The 15627-nt window shown below is 46.7% G+C and overlaps 1 protein-coding gene and 1 long non-coding RNA gene across 7 annotated transcripts in view; one reads left to right on the forward strand and one right to left on the reverse strand.

Moving 5' to 3' along the window:
• The window catches only part of KLHL3 (kelch like family member 3), a 105702-nt gene that overhangs the window by 73377 nt on the left and 16698 nt on the right, over nucleotides 1-15627 (forward strand). For all 6 annotated transcript variants that reach the window (XM_039483361.1, XM_039483364.1, XM_039483362.1 and 3 more), the window contains 5 exons: nucleotides 298-407; nucleotides 6276-6392; nucleotides 7940-8089; nucleotides 14477-14594; nucleotides 15309-15506. In XM_039483361.1, coding sequence (XP_039339295.1) covers nucleotides 298-407; nucleotides 6276-6392; nucleotides 7940-8089; nucleotides 14477-14594; nucleotides 15309-15506 — 693 coding nt within the window. The remainder of the gene's footprint in view (nucleotides 1-297; nucleotides 408-6275; nucleotides 6393-7939; nucleotides 8090-14476; nucleotides 14595-15308; nucleotides 15507-15627) is intronic.
• LOC120369739 lies at nucleotides 2413-10416 on the reverse strand. The gene is made up of 4 exons (XR_005583367.1): nucleotides 10248-10416; nucleotides 9528-9578; nucleotides 3490-3660; nucleotides 2413-3011 (listed from the first exon to the last, which is right to left on the reverse strand). It is a non-coding gene; the product is annotated as an uncharacterized LOC120369739 (long non-coding RNA).

Raw genomic sequence — 15627 nt, forward strand, 5'->3', positions numbered from 1 at the left:
AGAAAAATAGGTAGCAACACTATAGAGTTTTTTGTGCCATTTTATGATTTATTGCAATTAGTGAATGAGTCTCTGAGGCGGCATAAATAGTATTTCAAATAACATCAGGTTGCTTTAATCTGCTCTGAAAATATTTTTAGTCTATTCAGTGTTTTGATTCCAGTGTAATCATATTTGTTTTGGGGGAGTGGCCGTTGCTGTGAGAGTAACAATTCTCTGAACACTGTAGTCCTTCTGTTGACTGAAAGCATGGATTTCATTATAATTTTCCTTTCCAACCTTTGATTTTTTGAACAGAGCAGCACTTTCCCGAGGTGATGCTAGGGGAAGAATTCCTTAGCCTTAGTCTGGACCAGGTTTGCAGTTTAATATCAAGTGACAAGCTCACTGTGTCTTCCGAAGAAAAGGTACAGTAAGTTATGTCGTAATAGAAAATCTGTTTGGGCATGTTTTGAGTTTTTAGTCATTTTATTGGTAACTGGTCCCGTGTTATGCTGTCTTGGAGGCCTTTTTCCAGCAGTGCACCGTGTCTCAAAAGGAGAGGAAATTTATAACTAATAAGAATTCTAGAACTCCATCAACATGTTCTATCACAATTTCCTCTACATAAAGTCTTGACTATAAAATCCAGTGTTTTGTCCAGCTCCTCCCAGGGTAAGGAGGAGGTTCTGTTTCTCTTTGGAAAACAGGAATCTCTTTCTTCCACAGGTGCAAGACCCAAAGCATCATGAGATATCCAACCTTAGGCCTTTCACTTGTCCAGGATGTTCTGCAATTCAGAACTGGGTAATTCGGGGAGGAGGAGAGGTCCACGATTAGGAGGAAATAAGGAAACACTTTTCTCTGGCAGTGTGGTGTTTTGTTTTTTAGAAAAAAAATGGTGGCTGCTGCCATTTGGAATGTCAGGCACCATACCCTATTGGTAAGGCCTTACCAAATTCATTGTCCATTTTGGTCAATTTCACGGTCATAGGATTTTAGAAATCATGAATTTCATGATTTCAGCTATTTAAATCTGAAATTTCACAGTGCTGTAATTGTAGGGGTCCTGACCCAAACGGAAGTTGTGAGGGGAGGGGGTTGCAAGGTAACTGTAGCGGGGATTGCTGTACTGCTCCTTCAGAGCTGGGTGGCAGCAGCAGCGCAGAAGTAAGGCTGGCTTGGTATGGTATTGCCACCCTTACTTCTCTGCTGCTGCTGGTGGGGCACTGCCTTTGGAGCTGGGCTCCTGGCCACCGGCCGCCGCTCTCCGGCCTCCCAGCTCTGAAGGCAGTAAGGGCGGCAACACTGCAAACCCCTAAAATAACCTTGTGAACCCCCTGCAACTCCCTTTTGGGTCAGGACCCCCAATTTGAGACATGCTGGTCTCCCCTGTGGAATCTGTATAGTATAGGGTCAAAGACCAAATTTCACAGGGGGAGACCAGATTTCACAGTCTGGGATGTGAATTTGGTAGGTCAAGTGCAGATGAAATAGCTGGAGGGAAGGATGGTCCAGTAGTTACGGGACTAGCCTGGGATTTAGGAGAAGTGGATTCAATTGCACCCACCCCCGCAAGCTTTTCTGTCTCACCTTGAGCAGGTCGCGTAGCCTGTGTGCCCCCATTCCACACGTGTACAATGAGGAGAACAGCACTGCCCTGCCTCACGGGAGTTGTGGGGATGAATATAGCAAACAGATTGTGAGGTGCTCAGATTTTATGAAAATAGAGGCCAGTTAAGCACCTAAAATGCTAAACTACAATCACCACATTCTGGTGACGATTGATCTATCACCCTGACATGACCAGCTCACTCCAGGGTTGCCAACTTTCTAATGGCACAAAACCAAACACCCTACCCCCGCCCCTTCCCTGAGGCCTCGCCCCCACTCACTACATTCCCCCTCCCTTGGTGGCTCGCTCTCCCCCCACCCTCACTCACTTTCACTGGGCTGGGGCTTGGGGTTTGGGATGGGGGGAGCGCTCCAGCTGAGGGTGCAGGCTCAGGGGTGGGGCCGGGGATGAGGGGTTTGGGGTGCAGGAGGGGGCACCAGGCTGTGGGATGAGGCCAAGGGATTTGGAGTGTGGGAGAGGGCTGCAGGTTGAGATAGGGGGTGAGGGGTTCAGGATGTGGGAGGGAGCTCTGGGCTGGGGCTGGAGATGGGGGCTTTGGGGTGCACGATGAGGCTCCAGGTTTGTCGGGGGCTCAGGCTTGGGGCTAGGGTGCAGGAGGGGATCAGGGCTCTGGGCTGGGGGTGTGGGTTCTGGGGTGGGGTCAGGGCTTTGGGGTGCAGGAGGGCGCTCTGGGTTTGGGAGTGTCTCAGGGCCAGCACAGAGGGTTGGGGCACAGGCTTACCTTGGGTGGCTCCTGATCAGCAGGGCTAAGACAGGCTGCCTGCCTGTCCTGACACCGCATTGTGCACACCCCAGAAGTGGCCAGCAGATCCGACACTAGTAGGCAGTGGGGGTAGGAGGTTCCTGGCCAATGGGAGTGCGGAGCTGGTGCTCAGGGCGGGGGCAGCACACAGAGCCCCGTGGCTCCCCCTGCCTAGGAGCTGGACCTGCTGGCCACTTCTGGGGCACAGCATGGTGCCAGGACACGTAGGGACCTGCCTTAGTGCTGCTGCACCACCAACCAGACCTTTAATGGCCTGGTCGGTGGTGTTGATCGGAGCCGCCAGAGTTCCTTTTCTACCGGGTGTTCTGGTCGAAAACCGGACACCTGCTCACTCTAGCTCACTCGCATGCAAAATCTGAGCTATAGATGTGTAATGAATTTGTCATCAGGAAACTAAAAGGGAAGAACAAACTGTCATCCTGTACATATGATTTTGCCACAGATTTGTTCTGCTTGTACAGAGCAGCTTGCACAGGGTTTTACTAGCTCTTCCCACTGCTGTGTTAATAAATAGCCTTTACTGTCCGTGTTCCCACAGTTTGGAGTGTTCCCACAGTTTCACTCGTCTCGTCTGGACTTCATACAGTTGAAAACATAATTTTGTTGGTAGGTTTTGAAGTTCAGCATGCAAGACTGTAAAAGAAAATGTAAGCTGAAGCTGCACATTCAAAACAACAGAAGTTAACAGGCTAGAGATGCAAAAAGAATGGAATTAATGATGACACGCAGGATATGTTCTGGCATCCAAAGAAAATTCCAGAAATTCAGGTCATATTGACACAGTAGTCCATTAGCTAGTGTAAACTTCAGTATTGTAGGCAGTAACATTTCTCTAACCTTGCATATTCATCTCTTCCAATGTTCTCATGTAGCAGATTATCTTTTAAAATAATTTGATGCAGTAAGTAGACAAATGTTTAAAAACGGCATAGGGCTAAATTGTCATAACCAGATTTTATGAGAAGCGGTCACTTTTAAAGTAGGTTAAACTCTTCATGGGTAAAGAAATAAATTGAAATGCCTATTCTTGATGTGTGTTCTGTGTATAATGGAACTAATGAACCAGCAAATTCCATCTTCCAGAGTAGATGGACGTGTTGTAGTCAGATACCTGTAGGCCCAGACTGTAACAGGGCATTGGGAGGCACTGCTTTCGGAATATTCCGGTCACCAAAGTAATCTGACTTGTTTGTATACATTTGGTCAGCCTGAAGGGTTGTCCTCTTAGTACCTCTGCTGTACATGGGTGCATCTCTCCCTCCTTACTTCATTGCTTCTTTAACTGCAGACATGAGACATAGAAAGAGGGACTATTTTTTTTACAAAATCAAGTTTGTTCAGACGTATAAATACTAGGCGCTGACAGTGCATGAAACTGGGACTTTGCAGTAACTTGCAGGAGTGGTAACCTAGCCCCCATTAGTGTGTGCCTCACAATGTTTAATGTATTGATCCTCAAACACCGATGTGAGATAGGGCAGTGCTGTTATCCCCAGTTTACAGAGTGGGGATGACTGAGGCAGAGATTAAGGTCACACAGGGTACGTCTACACAGCATTTTGGAGCAAGCGGGAGCAAGTCTCCCAGCCTGGGTTGACGGACTCGGGTTAGCAGGGCTTGCGCCAGTGCTCTAAAAATAGCTGTATGGACAGGGCTTTGAAGTTGTGGCTCATGATAGCGCTTGGATCCTGAAGCCTGCCCCCATCCCTAGGCCTGGGCTGGGAAGTTTGCTCACTCACTCCTGAAGTTCTGTGTCGCCGGACCCGCCGGGAGTCTGTGGCAGAACAGGGGATTGAACCCATGTCTCCTGTGTCTCGGGCTAAAGTTTGCTTATTGATCCATCAGTCAAACCTAATATAATATAACCGAGGCTGTGAGCCCAATCCCCTATGGACATGCACCCCATGCCACACTACGGAAGCTGGTGCAGAACTTCCCCTCAGAATCAGAGATTTCTGTATGGGAAAACGCCAAGGCTCACTCTGTCTTCTCTCAGGTAGTGTGCACAGAGGTGATATTCCAACCTCGTATAAAAGCTTTTCAGGCAGTCCCAGTCTCTTCCTACACTTCGTTACCCACTCAGCAAGTCAGAGCTCCCCTTCTCCTGAACTCCAGAGCTGCACCTTGGTTTGGGTAGGTGGCTCTCATTGAACTGAATGGAAGGAATTGCCCCAATTCAGAGAAATTGACTTTCTCACATCCAGGTTCTCTGTGGTGTGTAGCTGGAGAACTCCAGTATAAACTTCCTTCACACTATACCAGCAATGTTCTTCATTCTTATTTTGGATGGCTCGAGATAGCCATCAACTATTTTTTTACCAAATTCTGACCAGTAGAATTGGTGCCCTCACATGACCTTAATTTCTCCAGACTGGAGGCCTTGGACTTAACGTGGCTGCCTCCCAGAAGAAACTAAGATATTTTTAAATTGTGGGACTGATCACTTGGTGACCTACCTGGAAAAGTCAAAACTGGAAGACATGTACTCATTACTCTGAGTGTGCTAGATTCCAAGATTCTGGATGTAAGGGGTACACTTGAAATCTCTTAGGAGAGAGTGGGACTATTTTGGTACTCGATGGGAAGGGCAAAGGTCAGCACTGGGATATTTCACATGTATTTAGAGGCCCACACTGAATAAGTGCCAAATTTCACAATTCTGGCTCAGTGGGAACATGGGAATTGTCAGTCAGTCATCCTGTTGCAAGGATCTGGATTATATTACGTAATATCTCCAACTGCCCTGCCCCCTTTCCCTACTCAGCAGGTTTTCTCTGGAATGCCTTTTACGTTTCTAATAGGTTTTTAGTCCCTGTCTACACTAGGGCTGTAGCTGTTGTGGTTTCAACTCCTTCGTGGATGGGCCTTTACTAACTGATCTTTGTTAACCAAATGTTGAACAATATGGGCAGAATGAAATGCCCTTAGATACTCCACCAAGCACCACTCTCTACCCAACAGTTGAGTTATTTTAATGTTTTTAGTACATCACAGCATGCATATTCTTCTGGGATTCTGTGGTGGTGGTTGTTTGTTCTATGGCGTACTCTCCACTGCAGCCACTGCTATACAAAGTGTCTGTCTATTTACAGTTTGTTCTTGGCCTTAAGTTTGGCCGCTTATCTGAACCTGTTTGATCTGGAAATGAAGCTGGAATTCTGCTTAGACCAGGCTTCCTCACCAAATTTCCAACACCCCCTTTTTTCCCTCCTGGAAGCACAGGTTTTTTGTGTGGTGTTTGGATCTATTTAGCTGCGCTTCCTTGTTTCGACTACCAGAGGAAGATGAAATTTAAGAACTGGAACAACAGTCAAAACAATAGGGATTTCATTGCACATGTTGTGAGCATGTTCCATAGTTTTTAGGTTTTGGAAGGAGGTGATGAAGGGATTTAAATTTGATCTTAAGCACTGAATTAGCATGTGATTCCAGAACACATGTGAAGCTGATCTGCCTGATTTTTCCTGTATTACAAATAATAAATCCTTGTGTGTTGTTTTTACAAATAATGCCCGGCATAAATGCTGAAAGACTAATTGGTTTTGTCTTCCTTCCAGTACCTAACGTAACAGAGGTGTGTGCTGGTCTGGATGGACCTGCTTCGCTTTGAGAATGTCATTTGATCATCTAATGATGAAACGGGGGATTTATCAAAGTGTGCAGCCCTGTTCTCTTGACACACATGATCAATGCTTGGGGAAATGTTTGTGCTCTGCATATATGCAGCATTATTACCTGCTTTATCTCTTTCTGCGTTATTACTTATCCCTGGTGCATCTTTTATCTCTTTCTTTAGATACTGCAAACCTGATGCTTAGACCACTAAGCCTCTGGCTTTGATAATAGCTGAGAAGGCACGTTCTCTTTTCTATAGTTAATTGTACTCTCTCTGCATAGGTCTTTGAAGCTGTTATATCTTGGATAAATTATGAGAAAGAGTCTCGCTTAGAACACATGGCTAAACTGATGGAGCATGTTCGTCTGCCCCTTTTGCCCAGAGATTATCTTGTACAGGTTAGTGCATTTAAAAAGAAAAATTCCTCACATTAAAACTGAGTGTAGATCCGTAGCCTGTGCACTCGATTGTTTGAGCACTTCTTTTGTGGGTGGTTTGGCATTTGTGTGTCGGTGGGCGGAAGACCAGAGTCAATACTTTACAGTGTGCCTTCAAACTGAGAGGGACCTAAAGGTAATTCACTGAAAGATAAAGCACGGCAAACCCTTTTTCTCCCTGAATGTTTTCTGTATTCTGCTGGGCAGTGCAAAAGGCAGTGATGTGCACCTTAAAACTACCACAAATGTGGAAATACGTTTTTTTTTAAAAGGCATCCAATTACCTGTTTTTATAGCTGGTTAAATTAAGGGCCTGATTCTGAAGCAGAGCCATGCACATGGGAATCCAGATGGAGGCTTTTGGGAATATATATGCTTCAAGACAATACAGAATCCAAAAATGCTGCTGCTGTTAGGTATCACCTTTGCACTTCAAAGTATTTTGTCTTAGGTTATATCTGCACTTCAAGCTGTGGATGTGATTCCCAGCTTGAGGAGACATAGCCATAGTCTGATGGAGCTAGCATACAAAAAATAGCTTAGCTGCGGTGGCATGAGAAGTGGGAGGGGCTAGCTGCCCCAAGTATGTACTTGTCCGACACCATAGGCACGTACTCAGGGCACCTAGCACTTCCCACCTCTCGTGTCACCATGGCTATTCTCTATTTTTAGCATGATACTTCAATCAGAGCTATTAGGCACTGGTGCTGGGCTGAATTTCCTGAAAGAAAAGATCAGCCTGCATGCTGTTGGACCACCTCTGTATCAGGACTGGTGTATCTGTGTAAATATGTTAAACTTAGACTGGAGACAGACTCTACACCACTGATTTTCTCCTTCACTGAGAAGCCGACCTGCAAGGCCCTAGAAGTCAGCTACTGCTTGGCAGAGAGGGAGGGCTTGGGTCAGAACAGACACAGGTGTTGGGAGAAGGGGCAACAGTAATGCAAGTTGTAGTTGCTATGTGTTAGCTGGTTTTATGTCAAAAGCCTAAAGTCTCCTCACCCCCAATATTCCCCAAGCCTCCCTCTGTATACAGCTCAACTGTTTGGGCGCGATGTGAGTGATGGTCAGGGTGCAGGACTCCACCCTCCCCAGCCAGAAGCTGCACTATTGGTGTAAAATGCCAATCCTTGTGCTTGAACTGGGTGCAAAGTGATTCCTGTCCTTTCAGGAAAATCAGTGCCTTTCTGCAGAAAGGATTTAGTTTCCAATATGAGGATGAAAGCAACCCTCATTGTTTGGATGCAGTTATGACTTCAGAACAGATAGACCTGCATAAACAGATCTTTAAAGAACTGGTAAGAAAGAGAGTGAACTTGGAAGTAAATATTGTGTGCCATAGCGGTCCTTACCAAAGACTCAGAATTCTGCCCACTAATGTTGCTGCTATTCTATCTTTCTCAGTGCGGTACTTTTACAAAAAATCCCAATCTCTTTCCTATGTTTGCGCTGAAAACTCCCTAGTGAAATACAGCCATTCAAATAATCTTTATTGGCATTCCCAGACAGTTGAAGAAGAAGCTTTAATCAAGAATAACAACACGTGTAAAGACTTCCTTATTGAGGCCATGAAATATCACTTGCTTCCTCTGGATCAAAGGCAATTGATAAAGAATCCTAGAACAAAACCAAGGACTCCGGTTAGCCTGCCAAAGGTAAGCTAAATTCTCTTCCAAAATAGAGAAACTTAGGAGGGAAAATGTAGGTCTTTTTAAATTGGTTTTGATATTGCATCATTAGAGGCATCATTCACCTTTAAATGGCTAGAGCCTGTTCTCTTACGAGATTTCATTTGATTCCTAATTCTGTTGCGTTTCAGTGGCTCTGATGGGGCCTGACGCAAAGCCTGCTGAAGTCAGCCTGACAATGGCACAGGTACTGGAGATTTCCCCATGCCAGGGGAATGCCCAGCAGAGGATGTGTGGCTAGTCTCTGATCCTTTTTGGGTTGCTTGAGCAGAACAGGGACAAGAATCTGCCTCACAGTCTCCTTAAAATTGGCTACTATCCTGGAAGCCTGGAGGATAGCAAATATTCTACCTGTCTTCAGAAATAGTGCTAGCATTTATCCTGGGAATTGCAGACCAGCGAGCCCGGTTTCAGTAGGAGGGAAACTAGTTGAAATGACCATTTAAAAATAGGGTTCAACACTCTCATGCGTAACGAGAACAGCAGCAGTTCCATTAGATAGGCTAACTAAGAGCTAGAAAACCTGCACTGGAGCATGAGCCAGTCACTACCTGATGAGGGTTATGAAGATGCTTCCTTTATGGGCGAGTAATTCCATAGTGGTCTACTACAGGGTTTTATTGCACCCTTCTGCGGTACTCTCTGTAGTATCAGGGACATGATACTGGAGTAGACTGGTCTGATCCAATATGGCAGTTCCTATGTTCCAATTTCCCACTGTTTGGTTCTGAAAATATTTCATTCTAGCCCACCAGAAGTGTTGGGGTGCTACTGGTGGCCTTCAGACTATAATTGAGAACCACTGGTCCATGGGATAGGCAGGGGTTTACAGTGCTCAGTGTTGGCTGAGATTTCTGCTGAGTGAAACAGCATGGATATTGTGCAGTTGGAGAGGGCTATGGTGCTTTTAACTCTCATTAGCTCCTCTGCATGTTGGAGGCAGAGCCTGATATAGCCAAAAAACAAAAAACCTCATCTGAAAACTGGCTCATAGCAGATTCTGAGCAGCGACTAAAAATAGATGCGGCACAAGAAAAAATAACTCAGATTCCCTGTATTCATATGGGAGCTGTGTGCTGCTCTGCATTCATGTTCATTAGTAAGAAAAAGATGGAGAAGAAGAACGCTACCCCATCCCGAAAGTATACAGACGGCTTGCATAGAAAACTGAAGTTATTAATGAGAATTTCAGACTGTAAGATGTCAAATCACGTGCATATTCCTCCAGATATAAACCATAGGAAGCTAGATTTCGTGAGACTGTGTACCAGTTTTATCTCAGGAGGTAGTATTCAGATACTGATTTGCTGGATTGTGGATACTGTTAATTTGCAGTTCTATAGTGTGCACATTGTATTTGCCTACATATTGTGGTTCTTAATAGGAATTAATCTACAGAATCTACCTTTTGGGTTGTCACGATGAATGTGTCCTCTGTCCTTTACGGACCATGCGCCTGAATCATAGAAACGAGAGGTGGAAAAGATTTGAGGTCAACGAGTTCAGAGGTTCTCAACGTTTTCTATACCATGACCCCAAAGTCCAAAAGAAAAACCTACTAGCTGGGCCCCCCACCTCTGCCTTCCACCTAGCTGTAGAGGGAGGTTGTGATCCTGCTGGACCTTCCTTGTTGAGAAACTATATGGTCTTGTCTATTGCCCTTACCAATGTGGGATTGTTTTCTGCTGTATGATCTCCGCTCCTTTGTCAACTCCTCGTTTTAAATGTCTTAAGCTCCATGGCTTTCCATCCTTTTTTCCTTGGGAGTTTAGGCCACAATTAGTAGGTCACCCTTGTTAGGAAATGTTTCCTGATAACTTTTTACCTCGTCACCTCAATTTCGTGCTATTGCTTCTACATTAAACAGTTATACAGAGGTCCCTTTCCTTGTTTTTTATGCCCTGTAAATACTTCTAGACTGTTATCTAACCATCCCATTCCACCCCAACCCTCTGGGACTTGAACTCAGGACCTTTACATACTAGGCTACATAGTTTTTTCTTAGAAACAAGAGATCAAGGTTTTATTTTTTCCGCCGGCACGCTGTTTGGCACCAAGCTAATTAGCCTTGGAACAGACAACTCCTCAGCCTTCTTAAAATATGGTTGTCTTGTGTAATGCTTACTCCTGCTGTGCTGTGATAAGAGGAATAAATCTCACTCTCAATAGCTGGAGAGAATAAGAAGCAATGTATTCAGAGCAATGCACAAATCAAACTGCTTTCTCAATGAAGGAGCCAGTGACTGTTTAAAAAATCTGCCTGGTTCCGCTGCCGCTTGGTTGCTATAGGCAGCCACCAACTGCTGAGCTCTCATCAAGAATGTTCCTGTGTTCCCAAACACAGTCACATGCAAGAAATGTGTAGATTTGGGGGCTTCAGAAAATGCACTGGGATTTGATTCCCCCCCCCCCCCGTTGATCAATATAAAGTTGACTAAGATCTACGCCATTTAGACTTAATAGGCCCTGGATTTGTATCCGTGCACAGACACCGTAGGAGGCTGACAAGGATCCCTCTCTGCAATCCACAGACAGACCTAATAATCCAATGGTTCTCAAACTGTGGGTCGGGCAGGGCCGCCCAGAGGATTCCGGGGGCCCGGGGTCTTCGGCGGCAGGGGGCCCTTCCGTTCTGGGACCCGCCGCCGAAGTGCCCCGAAGACCCGCGGCGGGGGGCCCCCCGCCACCGAATTACCGCCGAAGCGGGACCCGCCGCCGAAGTGCAGCCCGGTCTTCGGCGGTAATTCGGTGGCGGGGGGCCCCCCGCCGCGGGTCTTCGGGGCACTTCGGCAGCAGGTCCCAGAACGGAAGGGCCCCCCGCCGCCGAATTACCGCCGAAGACCGAGCTGAACTTCGGTGGCGGGTCCCGCTCCGTCTTCAGCGGTAATTCGCCAGCGGGGGGTCCTTCCACCCCTGAGCGGAAGGACCCCCCGCCGGCGAAGACCGGGAGCGAAGAAGCTCCTGCGCCCGGCCCCGCAAGAGTTTTCCGGGCCCCCCGGAGCGAGTGAGGGACCCCGCTCCAGAGGCCCCGAAAAACTCTTGTGGGGGCCCCTGTGGGGCTCGGGGCCTGGGGCAAATTGCCCCTCTTGCCCCCCCCTCTGGGCGGCCCTGGGGTCGGGACCCCAAAGCGAGTCACGACCCCATTTTAGTGCGGTTGCCAGGGCTGGCTAAGACTTGCTGAGGCCCAGGGCCAAAGCTGAAGCCTGAGCCCCACCATCCTGGGGCTGAATCCTGAAGGCTTCAGTCCTGGGTGGCAGGGCTTAGGTTACATGCTCCCTGCTGGGGCTGAAGCCCCGGGGCTTCAGTTTTGCCCCCCCTCCCCCGCACAGGGTGGTCGGGCTTGGGCTTTGGCCCCCCATCCTGGGCCGTGGGGCTTGGGCAGGCTCAGGCTTCAGTCCCCCCCTCCTGGGGTCGTGTAGTAATTTTTGGTGTCAGAAGGGGATCGCGGTGCAATGAAGTTTGAGAGCCCCCATAATACTCTAATCCCTTACACAGAAATGGTGCTTTCTGGGAGAGTGGTCCACCTGGAGTTATTTGTCACTTATTTATCACCACCAGCATGGGTGGTGGTCTATCTGAAGTGCTTCACTTATTTATCAGCATCAACTTTGGTCAGCATAACTATGAAAACAGCAAATAAACGGTGGTCTGGCCACTGAAACGACACTGAGGTCTTCTCCACTGAGAGCACTGGTGCATTGTGGTGGTAGCAGTGGGATAAGAAATGCTGCGTTGGTTTATGCATGACAAAGGTAAATGTGACAAGGCACGTGGGCAATAAATAAATAAAGGAGGTGATGGGCTGCTGAATTAAGCAGGGCTGCCATGGCTGGGGCTACGTTACAAAATGGGGGATAAACTTAGAAAAAGAATCTTCAGAGGTCATGTGAGAAAATTCTATTACGACAGTCCTGGGAGACAGGACGTCCAGCCAGGAGTATGTCTGATTAGCCTTCAGATACGTATTTCCTCCCTTAAAGCCCAACGATTTCCATTCCCTTTGGTTCCTTTTCCTTGGCAGGGTGGGAATGGGGGATTTCCTTGAATCTCTAGGTCTCTTTACAACTTTTCTGCTGCAGTGGGAAAGGTTTTGAGGGAGAGTCCATGGGGAAATCCCGATTGCATAAGAATATAAGAGCTGCCATACTGGGTCAGATCCTGGTCCATCTTGCCCAGTATCCTGTCTTGGACAACAGGCCATATCAAAGCTTCAGAGATAATGTACAGAACTGGGTAGTTACGGTGTGATCCATCCATCTTCCGTTCCCAGCTTCTGGTAGGCAGAAGTTTAGCATGGGGTTGAGTCACTGATTATCTTGGCTAATAACCATTGATGGACCTATATTCTGTGAATTTATCCAGTTCTTTTTTTGAACCCAGTTATACTTTTCGCCTTCACAACATCCCATGCCAATGAGTTCCACAGGTTCGTTGTGTGGAAAAAGTTCTTCCTCTTGTTTGTATTAAACCTGCTGCCTATTAATTTAATTTGGTGACCCCTGGTTAGTGTATTGTGTGACAAGGTAAATAACACTTCTCTGTTCATTTCCCCCCACACATACTATTCATGATTTTTATAGACCTTTATCATATCCTCCTGGTTGTCTTTTCTAAAATGAAAAGGCCTAATCTTTAGTCTGTCCTCTTATCGAAGCTGTTCCATACCATTGGTCATCTTTGTTGCCCTTCTCTGAATGTTTTCCAGTTCCGCTATATCCTTTTTGAGATGGGACGACCAGAATTGGACTTAGTATTCAAGGTGTGGGTGCATCATGGATTTATACAGTTGCAGTAAGATATTTTGTCTTTTTTAATACCTTTCCTAACAGTATATTAGGAACTATTAACCTTTTTGACTGCTGCTGCTCATTGAGCAGAACTGTCCATGGTGACTCCAACATCTTTCTTTTGTAACAGTTTAGAACTCATCATTATATATGGATAGTTGGGATTTTCCAATATGCATTACTTTGCTCTTATCAACGCTGAATTTCATCTACCATTTTGTTGCCCAGTCACCCAGTTTTGTGAAATCTCTAACTCTTTGAACTTAATTATTTTGAATAATTTTGTGTTGTTTGCAAACTTTGCCAGTTTTCTATTTACCTCCTTTCCAGTTCATTAATGAATATGGTGAACAGCACAGGTCTCCATACAGATCCTTGGGGGACCCTGCTGTTCACATCTGTCCGTTGTGAAAACTGCCCCTTTTTTGTTCATACCCTTTGTCTCTCATGTTCAAAGCAGCTACTGATCCAGGAGAACAACACCTCTCTTATCGCATGGTTACTTAGTTTGAGCCTTTGGTGAGGGACTTTGTCAAGGCTCTCTGAAAACCCAAATATGCTATATTGACTCGATCACCCTTATTCCAATGCTTGTTGACTCTCTCAGAGAATTCAGACAAATTGGTGATGCATGACTTCCTTCTACACAAGCTGTGTTGACTCTTCCGCCACAAATTGTTTACCTGTGTGTCCGATCATTCTCTTCTTTACTATAAGTCTGTCAGTTTGCCTGGCACTGACACTTGGCTCACTGGCCTGTAATTGCCAGGATCTCCTCTGGAGCTGTTTCTAAAAATGGGCATTGCATTAGCTACCTTCCAGTCATCTGGTACAGAGGCTGATTTCAGTGATAGTTCTGCAATACTACTAACTGTGGTATTTAACCTGTCGTATGGGCAGAGATCCAGTCCAACTAAAAGAGAGCACTTCTCTCTCACCAACTGTCCCTCAAGAACCATGTTGGTGCTTTGTGTCCTCTGAGCAAGACCCATAAGTGGGGATTTGAAAACGTAGGGATTGCATTAGAGTGAGGAAAAGGGCACAGCAACCCCATAGAGATTGGCCATAGAGCAAGATTTTTTTAAGGGGGACGTATCCTATCTGCCAGAGGGGGAGAATGCAAAGAACTTCGGGCAGTCTTTGGGGCCGTTGAAGTTCTGCTGACCCAGTTGAGTTGCTTGAGGAATGATAATTGGTGGGGTGGAGCACCCTGATGCAAGTCGAAAAACTGCCTGCAGACCAGCTTGTGTGAGGGGGAATCGTTTGACGTGTATTGAGGTCAGCGTAAGCACAAAAGCCTGCTTTCCTTGTAGGTTTTCCCCCTAAACAATATGTAATAAGCTGTACTCCCAGGTGTATAGGTCCTCTGGGGGCAGATTCCCAAAGGGACCAACCTTTTTATGCCTTTGAAAAATCTCCCCTCCTCCCCGCACAGACAGCCCCTCAGGCATCAACATAGCTCACTTTGACTAGGTTCTGGTAGCGGTTTTTATTTTGCAGGATGCAGCCCGCTGTGTAAACAGTCCTTGACCTCAGGGTTTCCCTTCTCTTGTTTTTTCCCTCCCAGGTAATGATTGTGGTTGGTGGGCAAGCGCCCAAAGCCATCCGGAGCGTGGAGTGTTACGATTTTGAGGAGGATCGGTGGGAGCAGGTCGCTGAGCTTCCGTCCCGGAGATGCAGAGCAGGTAATTGGAACATGTCCAGTGGCCTTCATGATTTTCCCACTAAATTCCTTAGGGGAGAAAAGTGTATTCAGCCCCTCTCTGTTCCCAGCCACCAACAGCTCTGCCACCCACTAAGATCCGGGAGAAGGCTTCACTCCACCAAATGGGCACAAAGCCACCTCACTCCCACTACTTCCTCTATGCTATTCCTCCCATCTCCTCTGGCCTGGCTTCACAGTGGGAGCCAATTTTACCTGCTGGCATTCCAGTAAAGAGCTGGGAACAGAGGTCATTCACTGGACTTGCAGTTGGAAAGAGAAGGGATTTTTCCTAGCGGAGGTGAGGTATGTGGGGTTGAAACTTGTTCCTCCTTGGAGATCTATCTGACCCTACCATCCAGAAGTGCCCTCCGGAGCCATACTTTTCTCCCCCGCTGAGGCATCTTGAAATTAGCTGGGTCCCATACCCACATCAGAATTAGCAGGTTTCCTCTGGTTTTGTGTGTGTGTGTGACGTGCGTTATTTTCCCTGCAATCTGTACGTTCCCTCTTCATCAGATCTGATGGTCGTATAGAACAAGTAAACGCTTACCATTTGCAAATGTCCTATTCATCCCTTCTCTGTTACAAACACCAACAAAGCCATCTGATGGCCCCTCTTTTCCAAGCTACCTGTAGCTGCGGTCTGATCTCTAAACCTAACTCAGAGACTTAACTCTCTCTCCCCTTCTAACAGGTGTGGTGTTTATGGCAGGCAACGTTTATGCGGTCGGGGGGTTTAACGGCTCTCTGAGAGTGCGAACTGTAGACGTGTATGACGGCGTGAAGGATCAGTGGACGTCAATTGCCAGCATGCAGGAACGACGAAGCACTTTGGGGGCAGCGGTGCTGAATGAACTCCTGTATGCTGTGGGCGGATTTGATGGAAGCACTGGTATGTTCCCGCACAAAAGCCAGGCAGCCAAATGAAATGGATCTTGTACTAGTTCTGTGTTCTCCAGGTCTCTCGCAGGGAATGCAGAGCTCTGCTGAAAGTGCTGTCATTGAACGGCAAA

This window comes from Mauremys reevesii, linkage group 8, assembly GCF_016161935.1.
Source record: "Mauremys reevesii isolate NIE-2019 linkage group 8, ASM1616193v1, whole genome shotgun sequence".
Lineage (NCBI taxonomy): Eukaryota > Metazoa > Chordata > Testudines > Geoemydidae > Mauremys > Mauremys reevesii.